Genomic DNA, 16,951 nt, shown 5'->3' on the forward strand with positions numbered 1-16,951 from the left:
ACACAGGAATTTATAACTGAAAGTTTCAACATGCAGTGTGGACAGTCCTAAATTTTAAACATATTCTTCCTTGATAGATAATTTGAATGAAAAGCTGTAACTCTGACACATCTGAACCAGGGAGGAGTTCACAGTTGTACTGTTGCACAGGCATTCTAAATAGAAACTTGGAGAATGCCATTCAGCATCTGAAGCCTGTTGCGCCACTCAACCCAGCATTGCTGATCTTACATCAATTCCATTTGCCCACTTTAGTTCAATGCGCATTAATAACCTTGCCAAAAAACAATCTAGCAATCTCAGTTTTGAAAGTTCCAACTGACCCTTAGCACTTTTCCACTATTTCGTGTGTTGAAGCATTGCTTCACAATTTCACTCTTGAACATCATTTCTCTAATTTTATGATTGTGCCCCCCTACGCCTGGATACCGTAACATGACGAAATAATTTATCTCTATCCAGCCCATTTGATCCTTGTTTTTGAGAAGCTCAGAGTGAGCTGCCTTCTTGACCTGTCACAGTCCATCCGGTCCATCCTGCAATTGTTTCATGATATGACTGCAACTATCTTGATTGGGGGATCTGAAACAGACACCTTCAAAATACAGACCAGGCTTGAGCAGGGCTGTGTGATAGCCCCCATACTATTTACAATCTAGATGACCATTGTTATTTACCTGCTCTCTGGTGTTAGTATTAAATACCATCTAAAAGGAAAACTCTTTAAACTCAGTTGACTCTGTGCCAAAATTAAACTGACCATCATGGGCATACATGATTTGAAGTGTGCAGATGACTACAGTGTCATTGTCCACTCCACACCAGATTTGCAAGCCACTCTCAAGCTCTTCAATTACGCATACAAGAAACTCAGCTTGTCCTTGAATATTACCAAAACAAAACTCATGAAACCCACACCCGATCAGCCAAATATTCCACCTCCCATATATATTGAAGGAGAGGCTCTGGAAGACATTGAGCACTTCCCATATCTTGGCAGCCAACACCCTCAAAAGCCATCATTGACGAGGAGATCCAACACCAGATCAGCCTTCCACAAAGTATGGCGGCAAGTGTTTGACAACAAAGACCTCAGCAAATCAACAGAAGACCTCCTGTGTAGAGAAGTTGTCTGGGGGAGGTGGTGCCGCAGTATTGTCACTGGACTAGCAATCCAGAAACCCAAGGTAATGCTCTGGAGACCCAGGCTTGAATCCCACCACGGCAAATGGTGAAATTTGAATTCAATGAAAATCTGGAATTAATCTGATGATGACCATTAAACTATTGTTGATAGTCATTAAAAGCCCACCTGGTTCGCTAATGTCCTTTAGGGAAGGAAATCTACCTGGTCTGGCCTATATGTGACTCCAGGTCCACAGCAATGTGGGTGACTCTTAAGTATCCTCTGAAGTGGCCTAGTAAGCCATTCAGTTGTATCAAACCACTAAAACATCTAAAAGGAATAGAACCAGACCGATTACCCGGCATCGACATAGACACCAGAAATGACAACGGCAAACTCAGCCTTGTCAACCCTACAAAGTCCTCCTTCCTAACTTCTGAGGGCTTGTGCCAAAATTAGGATAGCAGTTCCCTCAGACTAGTCAAGCAACAGCCAGACATAGTCACATTCATGGAATCATACCTCATAGATCATGTCTGTCAAGACGATATAATAATGTTGTTGGAAATTATTTTAAAATAGAGTTCGAGTGGGGTCTGTGTCTATTGTGTGTCTTAATTGGATTAAAGCCAGCTAGTCTGGATGCTTTGATGTATAGTAGTTTTGAGATGTTAATTCGATAGACATAAGGTAGAAGGTAAAGTGTAAATTCGCATTTGTTAAAAGAAACCATTCAAGATGATGGGTGAAATCTTAAAACCTAGCTAGACGACGCCAAGCAACGTGTTTATTTTTTTTCAAACTTACAAATAAAATTGGTGGAATGAAAGGATGTTATTGTTAGAAGAGGTAAAATTAAAAGCCTAGTGATACAATAGAAAATTTACATTCAAAGAGAAAAATATGTATAAAGGAGAAAGGAGAGAGCATGTGTAAGGCAGAGACATTTTAAGAATCAACAAGTATGAGAATAGGTGGGAAGGCAAGTGGTAAGGATGACACAAAGAGTCTACAGAGGGATATAGACAGGTTAGACAGGGCAAAAAACGTGGCAGATGGAATATAATGTGGGAAAGTGAGAGTTAATGCACTTTGGCAGGAAGAAGAGGAGCTGGATGGTATTTAAATGGGGAAAGACTGAAGAAAGCTGCAGCACAGAGGGATTTGGGAGTCCTCGTGCATGAATCCCAAAAAGCTAGCATACAAGTTCAGCAGGTAAAGGCAAATTGAATATTGGCCTTTATTTCAAAGGGAATGGAGTATAAAAATAGGGGAGTCTTGCTAAAACTATACAAGGCACGAGTTAGACCACACCAAGAATACTGTGAACAGTTTTGGTCCCCTTATCTAAGGAAAGATATATTGGCATTGGAGGCTGTCCAGAGAAGGTTCACCAGGTTGATCCCAGGAATGGAGGGATTTTCTTATTGAAACAGATAAGATTCTTAGGGGAGCTTGACAGGATAGATGCTGAGAGGTTGTTTACCCTTGTGGGAGAGTTTAGAACCAGAAGGCATAATCTCAGAGTAAGGTGGCTCCCATTTAAAACAGAGATGAGGAGGAATTTCCTCTCTCAGAGGGTAGTCAATCTGTGGAATTCTTTACCGCAGTGGGTTATAGAGGCTGGGTCACTAAGTATATTCAAGGCTGAGATAGACAGATTTTTAATCAGTAAGGGAATCAAGCGTTATGGGGAAAAGGCAGGAAGGTGGAGTTGAGATTATCAGATCAGCCATGATCTCACTGAATGGCAGAGCAGACTCGATGGGCCGAATGGTATATGGTCTTATGAAGCCTCAAGTTGCTGTCTGCAAGGATCCCGAGCTGAGAGAAACACATTTTGAATGCAACTGTCCAGGGTGAGCTTTGCCAGGTGTCTGTTTAAATCTGAGATTTACTGTTGCCTCACCGGGGGTCTAACTGAGAGTCCAATTAATTAGGGGATTTTTGTAGTTATTATAATAGTAATTTTATAGACATATGTATGTGTTATAATTTTACTTGTATTAATAAAAGTTTTATTTAGTTTTATAAAAAACCTCGAGACTCAGTGGTCTTATTACAACTTAATCAAAGACTGCATCTCGAAACATACAAATTGAAAAAAGGGGTTATGACAGTTGTTTCAAGCTTCCCTCTGGGATTTGAACAACTCAGCCCTTACCATCGGCTGTGTCTTAATAATGTCCTAGACACCACCATCACCATCCCTGGATATGTGCTGTCCCACCCACAGAACATACCCAGCAGAGGTGGCGGCACAGTGGTATACAGTCAGGAGGGAGTTGCCCTGGGAGGCCTCAACATCAGCTCTAGACCTTATGAAGTTGCATGGCATCAGGTGAAATATGGGCAAAGAAATCTCCTGCCACATAGCCCACCCCCTCAGCCGATGAATCAATACTCCTCAATGTTGAACATCACTTGGAGGAAGCACTGAGGGTGGCAAGAGCACAAAATGTACTCTAGGTGGGGGACTTCAATATCTATCAGCAAGAGTGGCTCAGTAGCATCACTACAAACCGAGCTGGCCTAGTCCTAAAGGACATAGCTGCTACACTGGGTCTGCAGCAGGCAGTGAGGGAACCAGCGGGAGGGAAAAATATATTTGACTTCATTCTCAGTTATCTGCCTGCCACAGATGCGTCTGTCCATGACAGAATCGGTACAAGCGACCACCGCAAAGTCCTTGTGGAGACAAAGACCCGTCTTCACATTGAGGATATCCTCCGTCATGTTCTGTGGCACTACCACCATGCTAAATGGGATAGACTTTGAACAGATCTAGCCACACAAGACTGGGCAACCATGAGGCACTGTGGGTCATCAGAAGCAGCAGAAGTTTTTTTTTTATTCATTCATGGGACATGGATATCACTGGCTGGGCCAGCATTTATTGCCCATCCTTAGTTGCCCTTGAGAAGGGGGTGGTGAGCTGCCTTCTTGAACCGCTGTAGACGGTGTGGTGCAGGTACATCTACCTGCTGTTAGGAAGGGAGTTCCAGGATTTTGACTCAGCGATAGTGAAGGAAAAACAATATATTTCCAAGTCAGGATGGTGACTGACTTGGAGGGGAACTTCTAGATGGTGGTGTCCCCATCTACCTGCTGTCCTTGTCCTTTTAGATGGTAGTGGTCATGGTTTTGGAAGGTGTTGTCAAAGGAGCCTTGGTGAGTTCCTGCAGTGCATCTCGTACGAGATGCTACACACTGCTGCTACAGTGCATTCGGGGTGGTGGGAGTGAATGTTTGTGGATGTGGTGCCAATCAAACAGGCTGCTTTGTCCTGGATGGTGTCGAGCTTCTTGAGTGTTGTGAGTGCTGCACTCATCTAAGCAAGTGGGGAGTATTCCATCACACTCCTGACTTGTGCATTATAGATGGTGGACAGGCTTTGGGGAGAGAGAATGACTGAACTCTGTGACACCTGACAGCAATGAAGAGCACCGTCGAGGTGCAGGCATCACTAACATGTCCAAGGAGTGTGAGACCGGACCGGACACTTTGGTCGGAAGGCTGCATAAAGAACAGGGGAGAGGCCCTGGATAGAGACACCTGTTCTTTATGCAGCGCTTTTGCAGAGCGTTGCCACTGACCACAGCTGCCATCACTTCCCAAGCCGGATGCAGCTACACATCCTGTGACCAGAGCGGGGGTAGAAGACATCACAGCGGTTACACTACATCCAAAAGGAAAAGTGGATAAATGTATAAAAGGGTATGGGGAAAAGGAAGTGTGGTGGAACTAACTGATTACCTCTTTCAGAGAAAAGCATGATGGGCCAACTAAGATTTCTTTCTGTAATTCTATTCCCTCCAGCATTATCACAAGGCTCCTTTAGTGTGGAGGTAGCTGTATGCTTCTGGGAAAGAAATACATTAAACAGTTTGAGGGAGAGAGGAGTGGATCTGAGACTAAGTTTATAAACTTAAATAAGGGCAATTATGAGGGCATGAAAGTTGAGCTGGCTAAAGTGAATTGGCAAATTAGGTTAAGGGATAGGTCAATAGAGATGCAGTGGCTAACATTTAAGGGGATATTTCAGAATATTCCAACGAGCAAGAAAAAGTCCAAGGGATGGGCTCACCAACTGTGGTTAACTAGAAAGGTTAAACATAGCCTCATAGACGTCTATAGCACAGAAGGAGGCCATTTGGCTCATCATGTCCACACCGGTCAACAAATATCTGACTACACTGATCCCATTTTCCAGTGCTTGGCTCATAGCCCTGGAGGCTATGGTAACGCAAGTGAATATCTAAATGCTTCTTAAATGTTATGAGAGTTTCTGACTTAACCACCCTTTCAGGCAGTGAGTTCCAAACTCCCACCACCTTCTGGGTGAAAATAATTCTCCTCAACTCCCCTCTTAGCCTTCTACCTCTCACCTTAAATCTATACGCCCTGGTTATTGACCCCTCTACCAATGGAAAAAGGGCATCCTATCCACCCTATCTATGCCCCTCATAATCTTATACACCTCTATCAAGTCCCCTCTCAATCTTCGCTGCTCCAAGGAAAACAACCCCAGCCTATCCAATCTTTCCTCACAGCTCAGACAATCCAACCCAGGCAGTATCCTGGTAAATCACCTCTGCAACCTCTCCAGTGGAATCACATCCTTCCTATAATGTGGTGACCAGAACTGCATGCAGTACTCCAGTTGCAGCCTAACCAGCGTTTTATACAGTTCCAGTATAATCTCCCTCCTCTTGTATTCTATGCCTCAAGGCAAGTATCCCATATGCCTTCTTAACCACCTTATCTACCTCCCCTGCTACCTTCAGAGAACTGTAGATATGCACACCAAGGTCCCTGTGATCTTCACTGCTTTCCAGGGTCCTACCATTCATAGTGTAATCCCTTGCCTTGTTAACCCTCCCCAAGTGCATTACTTCAAATTTTCCAGGCTGAATTCCATTTGCCACCGCTCTGCCCACCTGACCCAGTCCATTGATATCCTCCTGCAGTTTACAGCTATCCTCCTCACTATTCACTACCCTACCAATTCTCATGTCATCTCCAAACTTCTTGATCATGCCCCCTACATTTAAGTCCAAATCATTTACATACACCACAAACAGCAAGGGCCCCAGAACCGAGCCCTGTAGAACCCCAATGGAAACAGACTTCCAGTCACAGAGACATCCCTCTGCTTCCTGCCTCTCAGCCAATTTTGGATCCAACGTGCCACTTTGCCTTGGATCCCATGGGCTCTTACTTTCTTGACCAGTCTGCATGAGGGACCTTATCAAAAGCCTTGAAGTCCATGTAGACCACATCAAATGCTTTACCCTCATCAACACTCCTGGTTACCACCTCAAAATTCGATCAAGTTTGTCAAACACGACCTTTCCTTAACAAATCCATGCTGGCTATTCCTGATTAATGCGTCTCTCTCCAAGTGCAGATATATTCTGTCTCTCAGAATTCTTTCTAGTAACTTCCCCACCACTGAGGTTAGACTGACTGGCTTTAATTTCCTAGTTTAAACCTTCCTTCCTTTTTTAATAATGGGACAATGTTAGCAATCTTCTAGCACCTCACCTGTGGCCAGACAGGATTTGAAAATTACTGCCAGGGCTCCTGATATCTCTTCCCTTGCCTCCCTCAACAACCTGGGACACATCTCATCCAGGCCTGCAGATTTATCCACTTTTAAGGCCATTAAACCCCCTAGTACCTCCTCTGTCTCTATGTTAATTTCCTTTAATATTTCAGTCCTCCACCTTGATGTCTATATCTGCATCATCCTTTTCCATTGTGAAGATTGCCGCAAAGTATTCGTTGAGGACTGCACCCACATCTTCCAGGTCAACACACAGGTCCCTCTATGGTCCCTAACTGGCCCTACTCTTTCCCTAGTTATTCCCTTGCTCTTTATATATTTAAAAAACCCCGCTGGGTTTTCCTTTTTTTCACCCACCAATGCTTTCTCATGCACTCTCTTAACTTTTCTAATTTCCTTTTTAGGTTCCCCTCTGCACTTTTTATACTCCTCTAAGGACTTTGCTGTATTGAGCCCTCAGTATCTGCCATTAGCTTCTCTTTCTTTCTTAATCCTAATCTTATGTCCCTTGACATTCAGGGTTCTCCCACTTTGTCTTTATGGGAACTTTCTGACCAGTACTCTCGCTATTTCCTTCTTGAATGTCTCCCACTGTTCTGATACAAGTAACTGCTCCCAGTCCAATTGGGCCAAATCGCATCTCATCTTAGTAAAATTAGCCTTTCTCCAGCTTAGAACTTTAATTCTCGGCCCAACCTTATCCTTTACCATAACTATCCTGAATCTAATGGAGTTATGGTCACTATCTCCAAAATGCTCCCCTACTGATAAGCCTTCCACCTGCCCGTGCTCATTTCCGAGAATTAGGTCTAGTCCTGCCCCCTCCCTTGTTGGGCTTTCTACCTACTGGCTAAAAAAGTTCTCCTGGATGCAACTTAAGAATTTTGCTCTCGCCCTACTTTGCACACTAAGACTATCCGAGTTATTATTTGGGTAATTAAAATCTTCTACTATTACTGTCCTATTATTCTTACACTTCTCTGAAATGTGATTACATATTTGATCCTCTATCTCTCCCTGACTGTTTGGGGGCCTATAGTACACACCCAACAGCGTGTTTGCCCCTTTTGTGTTTTTTATTTCTACCCATACGGCTTCGTTTAATGATCCTTCCAAGATATCATCCCTCCTCACTGCTAGAATTGGTTGCTTGATCAATATTGCAAACCCCTCTCCTCTTCTATCCCCTTCTCTATCTTGTCTGAATACCCTATAACCAGGAATGCTGAGCTGCCAATCCTGCCCTTCTTTAGCCGAGCCTCGGGCACAGCTATGATATTATACTCCCACATACCTATCTGTGCCCTCAGCTTGAGTGTCTTATTCCTCAGGCTCCTTGCATTAAAATATGTTTCATTTAGCCTTGCTAAACTCACTTCTTTCTTATCTAGCCTATGTTTCCTCAGCCTTCCAGGCTCACTTACTAGCATTTTAACTTCTAATTCCATCTCGGCTTCTCTCCCCTCTGGACTACTTTTCAGGATCCCACACCCCTGCTAATTTAGTTTAAATCCACCCCAAAAGCATTGGCAAACTTTCCCGTGAGGATGTTGCTCCTGTTCCGGTTCAGATGTAACCCGTCTAACTTGTACAGGCCCCACCTCCCCCAGAAACAGTCCCAAAGCCCCAGGAATCTAAAGCCCTCCCTCCTGCATCATCTTCCAGCTACACATTCATCTGCTCTATCCTTCTGTTCCTATACTTACTACTGAGTGGCACTAGAAGTAATCTGGAGATTACTACCTTTGATGGCCTGCTTTTCATTTTCCTATCTAACTCCCTAAAGTCTGCTTGCAGGACCTCATTTCTCTTTCTTCCTATGTCATTCATCCAACATGGATCACGGCTTCTGGCTGTTCACCCTCCCCCTCCAGAATGTCCTGCAGCCGTTCCATAACATCCTTGACCCTGGCACCTGGGAGGCAACTTATCATCCTGGAGTCATGTCTACGGCCGCAGAAGCGCCTGTCTACTTCCCTTACTAATGAATCCCCTACCACTACTGCCCTTCCACACTTCTTCCTCCTGCCCTGAGCAGCTGGACTACCCGTGGTGCTGAGGCCTTGGCTCTGGTTGGCCTCCACAGAGGAACCGTCACTCTCACCGTTTTCCAAAGCCGGTTTGGAAAAACCGGTTTGCGAGCGAGATGCACTCAGAGGATTCCCTCACTACCTGCCTGGTCCCCTTCTTCTGTCTAGCGGTCACCCATTCCTTCTCTGCTTGCACTTCCTTAAGCTGCAGGGTGACCACGTCCTGAGACGTGCTATCCACAGACCTCAGCCTCATGAACGCACCATAGTGCCCCCAGCTGCTGCTCAAGCCCCAAAACCCAGAGCTCGAGTTGCTCCAGTCAGAGGCACCTCCTGCAAACATGGTCATCCAAACAACCAGGGGCATCTAGGATTTCCCACATAGCGCAGGATGTGCAAGTCATGGGACTGAGCTCCTCAGACAAATCTGAACTAAATAGAATATGGACCCTTGCTTTTATTTTACCCTTACTCCTACTTGAGTATAGACTAGATGCTAGATCCTCTAGATGCTGCTGACTGCCTACCCCAGGGTCCTCCTCTCGCACTCTCCTCCAGGTGCTGCTGACTGCCTACCCCAGGTCCTCCTCTCGCACTCTCCTCTAGGTGCTGCTGACTGCCTATCCCAGGGTCCTCCTCTCACACTCTCCTCCAGGTGCTGCTGACTGCCTGTCTCAGGGTCCTCCCCTCGCACTCTCCTCTAGGTGCTGCTGACTGCCTGTCTCAGGGTCCTCCTCTCGCACTCTCCTCTCGGTGCTGCTGACTGCCTGTCTCAGGGTCCTCCTCTCGCACTCTCCTCTCGGTGCTGCTGACTGCCTGTCCCAGGGTCCTCCTCTCACACTCTCCTCTAGGTGCTGCTGACTGCCTGTCCCAGGGTCCTTTTCTCTCACTCCCTCTAGGTGCTGCTGACTGCCTGTCCCAGGGTCCTTTTCTCTCACTCTCCTCTAGGTGCTGCTGACTGCCTGTCCCAGGGTCCTCCTCTCACACTCTCCTCTAGGTGCTGCTGCCTGTCCCAGGGTCCTTTTCTCTCACTCTCCTCTAGGTGCTGCTGACTGCCTGTCCCAGGGTCCTTTTCTCTCACTCCCTCTAGGTGCTGCTGACTGCCTGTCTCAGGGTCCTCCTCTCACACTCTCCTCTAGGTGCTGCTGACTGCCTGTCCCAGGGTCCTCCTCTCACACTCTCCTCTAGGTGCTGCTGACTGCCTGTCCCAGGGTCCTCCTCTCACACTCTCCTCTAGGTGCTGCTGACTGTCCCAGGGTCCTCCTCTCACACTCTCCTCTAGGTGCTGCTGACTGCCTGTCCCAGGGTCCTCCTCTCACACTCTCCTCTAGGTGCTGCAGACTGACTGTCCCAGGGTCCTCCTCTCACACTCTCCTCTAGGTGCTGCTGACTGACTGTCCCAGGGTCCTCCTCTCACACTCTCCTCTAGGTGCTGCTGACTGCCTGTCCCAGGGTTCTCCCCTTGCACTCTCCTCTAGGTGCTGCTGACTGACTGTCCCAGGGTCCTCCTCTCACACTCTCCTCTAGGTGCTGCTGACTGCCTGTCCCAGGGTCCTTTTCTCTCACTCTCCTCTAGGTGCTGCTGACTGCCTGTCCCAGGGTCCTTTTCTCTCACTCTCCTCTTGGTGCTGCTGACTGCCTGTCCCAGGGTCCTTTTCTCTCACTCTCCTCTAGGTGCTGCTGACTGCCTGTCCCAGGGTCCTCCTCTCACACTCTCCTCTAGGTGTTGCTGACTGCCTGTCCCAGGGTCCTTTTCTCTCACTCCCTCTAGGTGCTGCTGACTGCCTGTCCCAGGGTCCTCCTCTCACACTCTCCTCTAGGTGCTGCTGACTGCCTGTCCCAGGGTCCTCCTCTCACACTCTCCTCTAGGTGCTGCTGACTGCCTGTCCCAGAGTCCTTCTCTTGCACTCCTTAAACTTAAAGAAAAAGCATATAATTCCATAAAGATGAGTGACAGGTCAGAAGATTGCACAGAAGATGAGGAACAGCAAAGAATGGCTAAAAGACTAAGAAGGGGGGAAAAATTAGAGTATGAGAGAAAGCTAGCCAGAAATAAAAAACAAATAATAAGAGTTTTTATAAATACTTAAAAAAGAAGAGTTAACAAAGTGAGTCTGGAGAATTGGTAATAGAAAATAAGGAGATGGCAGATGAATTGAACAGTATTTTGCATCAGTTTTCACTAAAGAGAATACAAGTAACATCCCAGAAGCAGCTGTAAATCAGGAAATGGAAGTGGGGAAGAAAGTCAGGAAAATTACAGACATTAGAGAAATTACAGACACTGAGTAAATTGTTGGAGCTGTGGGCTGACAAGAGCCAGGATCCTGATGTACTTCCTCCTAGGGTCTTAAAAGAAGTGTCTAGTGAGACAGTTGATGCATTGGTTTTACTTTTCCAAAACTCCCTAGATTCAGGCAAGTTCCCATTAGATTGGAAGATAGCAAATGTAACTCTATTAATCAAAAGGGAGGGAGACAGAAGACGGGAAACTGCAGGCCAGTTAGCTTAACATCTGTCGTGGGGAAAATGTTAGAAGCTGTTATTAAAGAAGTTATAGCAGGGCACTTGGATAAGCTCAAGGTCATCAAGCAAAGTCAACATGGTTTTGTGAAAGGGAAACCTTGTTTAACCAACTTATTGGAGTTCTTTGAGGAAGTAACATGTGCTATGGATAAAGGGGAACTGGTGGATGTGCTGTACTTAGATTCTCAGGAGGCATTTGATAAAGTGCCCCATCAAAGATTATTGCGGATTATTGCTCATGGTAGAGGGGGTAATATATTGGAATGGATAGAAGATTGGCTGGCTAACAGGATGCAGAATAAGCATAAATGGGTCTTTTTCAGGTTGGCAAGATGTAACAGGTCGGCAAGATGCAACAGGTCGTGTGTCAGAGGGATCAGTGCTGAGACTTCAACTGTTTACAATTTATATAAATGATTTGGATGAAGGGATTGAAGGGATGGTTGCCAAATTGGCTGATGACACAAAGATAGGTAGGAAACTAAGTTGTGAAGAGGACTTGAGGAGGCTATAAAAAGATCATTTATTGTGAGGGGAATTGAATACAAAAGTAGGGAGATTATGCTTCAGTTATACAGGGCACTGGAGAGACCACTTTTGGGGTACTATGTACAGTATTGGTCACCTTATTTAAGGAAGGATGCAAATGCGTTGGAAGCAGTTCAGAAAAGGTTTATCAGACTAATACCTGGAATGGGTGGGTTGTCTTATGAGGAAAGGTTGGACAGACTATGCTTGTATCCGCTGGAGTTTAGAAGAGCAAGAGGTGACTTGATTGAAACATATACGATCCTGAGGGACCTTGACAGGGTGGATGTGGAGAGGATGTTTCCTCTTGTGGGAGAACCTAGAACTAGGGTTCACTATTTAAAAATAAGGGGTTGCCCATTTAAAACAGAGATGAAGTGAAGTTTTTTCTCTCAGAGGGCTGTGAGCCTTTGGAACTCTCTTCCTGAAAAGGTGGTGGAAGCAGGGTCTTTGAATATTTTTAAGGCAGAAGTGGATAAATTCTTCAAGGGGGTGATATCGGCAGTAGGTGGCATGCAGGTTTCAGGTTGCTATCAGATCAGCCATGATCTTATTAACTGGCAGAGCAGGCTCGAGGGGCTGAATGGCCTGCTCCTGCTCCTTGTTCGTATGTTCAGATGTAAAGTGACCTAATAACTGGTCTCACTTTCACTTGGGAGAAGCGAGAAACCCAATAACACCAGTAGAACTGTATCTAGTGAAAGGTCTGTGCCTTCATGGGAGGAGGGCAGAAAACTGATCTCTGGAAAAGAATTTTTGAATTCCAGTCACTTAAGCAGATACATGCGACGCAATTCAATAACTTTCCACGATGCGATCCTTTGGAACAGGTTAGTGGACCAGCTGGTCTCTTCCTGATCGACATTTTGTATATTCGTAAACGTTTGTACTGAACCAGCATAAGAATTTTCTGGGGCTCCATTTAGCCAACAACCTTTTCCATTCGGCCTGCTTACCTTCCCACTATTTCCCTTAGTTGCTTCTCTCCCCAGAAAAAATATTGCAAAGTTGGCCAACTACTGCAAGACATGGTGCCAAAGCCAAGCACCAGTAAAACAGTCTCTATTGCATTCCACCTTCACAATGCCAGCGCTAAAAGGGTACTGAACATCACCCTGGATGTCCAGAGATTGAAGCACAATCCCAACTCTATTTATCTAGGTGTCATCATTGACAGAACCCTCAAGTACATACAGCACCTCATCAAGATTGCAGAAAAAGCAAAAACTTGCAACAACCTCCTCAAGTAAACTGGCCTGAATCTCATGGGGGTCTCAGTCCAAGACCTAAGAGCCTCTGCTCTTGCCATTGTGTACTCAACTGCAAAACACTGCCACCTCAGTATGGTAGCAATCTGCTAACATCAAACTTCTCTATGTGCAACTCAGTAATGAGCGTCATTACAGGTATTCTGCAACCAACTCACCTCCCCTGGCTCGAAGTCCTGAGCAACATTCTCTCTCCCCACTAATCAAGAGGGTAATTGCAACAAGCAATGCTGGAGAAGGTCTACTCTAACCCAACTCTACCCTTACTCAATGACCTCCTCAACCTGCCAGAAGTACTCCTTCCCTCTCCCCACCCCATATGGTTATACCTACCAAGCTGAAGACTAACAGCTGAAGACCGATGACAGGAGGATTGGCAGGAGAAAATATCTACTAGAAACTACTCTTTCATCATAGACCCCATTACTCTTCCACCAGGCTTTGATCTCCCAAAGCGACAGTGGGCCCTTTTAAACCCTGGCCAAGGCCTCTGTGCAGTCACTGAACATCAGTGGGATTGCCAAGGCTGCATCTATACTGCAATGACTCACATTGTTGAGGAGTGTCCACTGACTAAACTTGAAGATGGGATTAAACAACTCCATCTAGCCATTGACATGGGTATTGCTTGGCTCTGTGACTATGCATACGCTAAATAAAAAATGTCTCCTAAAAAGCAGCCCAACTCTCTCAATTACATTTTTTTAGTTTTGCTTCAAAAGCTTGTCCTGGTGCAATTCAATCATGTTTTGAGAGAAGATCCAGCTTTTCCACTGTTACTCACCCCTCAACAGTTGTTCTCTTGATTCGAACACATTCCAATTTCTGTGTATCCCAGTTGCATAACGGATCCTTTGCCAGGAGGCAGTCCTCACAGTGGGAATACTTGCTGCAGTTTACTGCTGGAAGCTGAACCACCTTGCTAGTTGAGCCAACGTAGACAGACTCCTGGAAGGAACAAACTGTATCAGTAACAAATTCACTCACAAACACTTTCTCAACTACCAATTTCTTTATGAAGCTCTTCTACCAGGCTGAATATAGACATTTCAGAAGGTGCTGCAAAGTCATAGTGAATGAGGGGGTGGTTGAGGTACTGGATGTGTTAAAAATTAATAAAGGGGAGGAATTTGAAAGGCTGGCTGTACTTATAAGTTGATAAGTCACCAGAACCGAATCAGATTTGTTGCCCATCCCTAAATGCTGCTGAGTGGCTGATGGGGGCCAGCTTCTTGAACCTCTGCAGTCCATCTGGATAGGTGCACCCATAGTGCTGTTAGGAGTGAGTTCCAGGATTTTGACCCAGTGGCAGTGAAGGAACAGTGATGTAGTTCCAAGTCAGGATAGTGTGTGACTTGGAGAGGAACTTGCAGCTGGTGGTGTTCCAGTGTGGCTCCACCCTCATCCTTCTAGGTGGCAGAGGTCCTGGGTTTGGGCGGTGCTAGCAAAGGAGCCTTGGTGAGTTGCTGCAGTGCATCCTGTACATGATGATGACAAAAGATATTCACTTAACAGAGCTGTTGGAAAGCATGCTTCAGAATCGCCGGTTCTATGTTGAACTAAGTGGGAAGCGCAGCAGGTGGTATATTCGGAAGATTGGTCTTCCTCAGGGAAGCGTGCTTGCTCCACTGCTGTACAACATCTACCCGAATGAGCCGTTTTATATATGTTGATGACTTATGTGTCACTGCCCAAAGCACTGATTTTAACACCGTGGAGAAAACGCTTTCTGAGGCCTTGGAGGGACTAACATCCTACTATGAAGAAAACCACCTTCGTGCAAACCTATCGAAGACACAAGTTTGTGCATTCCACCTCAGAAACCGTGAAGTTAAATGCCAGCTTATAGTAACTTGGTGTGGACCAACACTGACACATTCTGAACGATCCCAGGAGTGAAAAGCTTAACGTTTGAGGACTCTGGGTCTATATACGATGGAGTTTAGAAGGATGAGGGGGGATCTGATTGAAACTTATAGAATACTGAAAGGTCTGGATAGAGTGGACGTGGGGAAGATGTTTCCATAGTAGGGGAGACTAGGACCCGAGGGCACAGAGTAAAGGAAAGACCTTTTAGAACAGAGATGAGGAGAAACTTTTTTAGCCAAACAATGGTGAATCAATGGAATTCATTGCCACAGAAGGCTGTGGAAGCCAAGTCATTGAGTGTATTTAAGACCGAGATAGAAAGGTTCTTGATTGGTAAGGGGGTCAAAGGTTACAGGGAAAAGGTGGGAGAATGGGGTTGAGAAACTTATCAGCCATGATTGAATGGTGGAGCAGACTCAATGGGCCGAATGGCCTAATTTCTGCTCCTATGTTTTATGGTCTTATGGCATTGCGAGCACCCTATCTACTTAGGAGTCACCCTTGACAGATGCTGCACCCTTCAAGAACCACATCGAAAAGACAAAGGCAAAAGTGAGCGCACGAAACAACATCCTGAATAAGCTCACTATCACAAAATGGGAAGCAAGCTCGAAAACATTGCGAACCAGTGCACTTGCTCTTTGCTATTCCACTGCCGAATACGACTGCCCTGCATGGGAAAGATCTACTCATGCTAAGAAGATGGATGCCGTTCTGAATGCAAGCTGCTGACTTATCACAGGTTGTTTAAAACCAACAAACACCAACAGCCTATATATCCCACCGGGTATCGCTCCCCCGATATAAGAAGAACGGTAGCCAGCAAGAAAGAGCGACTCCGTCAAACATCAGATGAGAGGCACCCTCTATATGGTCATACACCTACATCCAGCCGCCTAAAGTCAAAGAATCGCTTCATGAACAGTGTTGTTCCATTACAATCAACCCCATCTGAAGCCCGCATCGCCTTGTAGAAAGACCGGCTGGCCAGTCTCAAACAACCCCCAGCGATGGAAATTCTACCAGATGAAAGCCTTCCCCCAGGAGCTAATTGCAACTGGGCAACCTGGAAGTGCCTTAACAGACTTAGGACTGGTGTAGGTTGTTCAAAGGTGTCACTAAGCAAATGGGGATATACAACCTGCCCGACAACTTGTGAATGTGGAACTGAGCCACAGACTATGCAACATCTCCTGCAATGCCTATCGCTAGAGGAACCCTGCACTGTTGCAGATCTTGCCGAATTCAACAACAAGGTGCAAAAATGTGTCCAGTTCTGGCTGGGCCATGTATAGACTGTCCGTGGACACGATAAGAAGATGATCCTGTACATGGTACACACTGCTGCCACTTTGCATCGGTGGTGAAGGGAGTAAGTGTTTATGTTGGTGGATGGGGTGCCGATCAAGTGGGCTGCTTTGTCTGGATGCTTTCAAGGATACCGAGGAAGTAAGGGTGGAAATCGCAGAGGTGATGGCCATAATCTCAATCCTCAGATATTGGGGTGGTGCCAGGGGACTGGAGCATTACAAATGTTACAGCCTTGTTCAAAAGTGGGTATAAGGATAAATCCAGAAACTACAGGGCAGGCATTTTAACCTCGGTGGCAGGAAAGATTCTAGAAACGATAATCCAGGACAAAATTAATGGTCAATTGGAGAAACTAATTAGATTAATTAGGGAAAGCCAGCATGGATTTCTTCAACGTGTACATGGATTTCCAAAAGGCATTTGATAAAGTACCACATAATAAGCTTTCTAATAAAGCTGAAGCCCATGGAGTAAAAGGGATAGTTGCAGCATGGATAAAAAGTGGGCTGAATGAAGGAAACATAGTGGTGAACACGAAATAAAAGCAAATGCTGGAGATCTGAAATAAAAATAAAAAGTGCTGGAAAAACTCAAGAGGTCTGGCAGCATCTATGAAGAAAGAAGCAGAGTTAACATTTCAAGTCCAATAGGACTTTCTTCAGAGTTGCAGTGAATAGTTGTTTTTCAGACTTGAGGAAGGTGTACAGTGGGGTTCTCTAAAAGT

At 45.6% G+C, this 16,951-nt stretch overlaps 1 protein-coding gene across 1 annotated transcript in view; it reads right to left on the reverse strand.

Annotated features, from left to right (window-relative positions):
* sema4f (sema domain, immunoglobulin domain (Ig), transmembrane domain (TM) and short cytoplasmic domain, (semaphorin) 4F) overlaps window positions 1–16,951 on the reverse strand; it is a 262,102-nt gene that overhangs the window by 14,026 nt on the left and 231,125 nt on the right. Inside the window, exon 13 of the mRNA XM_041197038.1 lies at window positions 13,832–13,995. Within this exon, the coding sequence (XP_041052972.1) occupies window positions 13,832–13,995 (164 nt within the window). The remainder of the gene's footprint in view (window positions 1–13,831; window positions 13,996–16,951) is intronic.

This window comes from Carcharodon carcharias, chromosome 1 (genome assembly GCF_017639515.1).
Source record: "Carcharodon carcharias isolate sCarCar2 chromosome 1, sCarCar2.pri, whole genome shotgun sequence".
NCBI lineage: Eukaryota > Metazoa > Chordata > Chondrichthyes > Lamniformes > Lamnidae > Carcharodon > Carcharodon carcharias.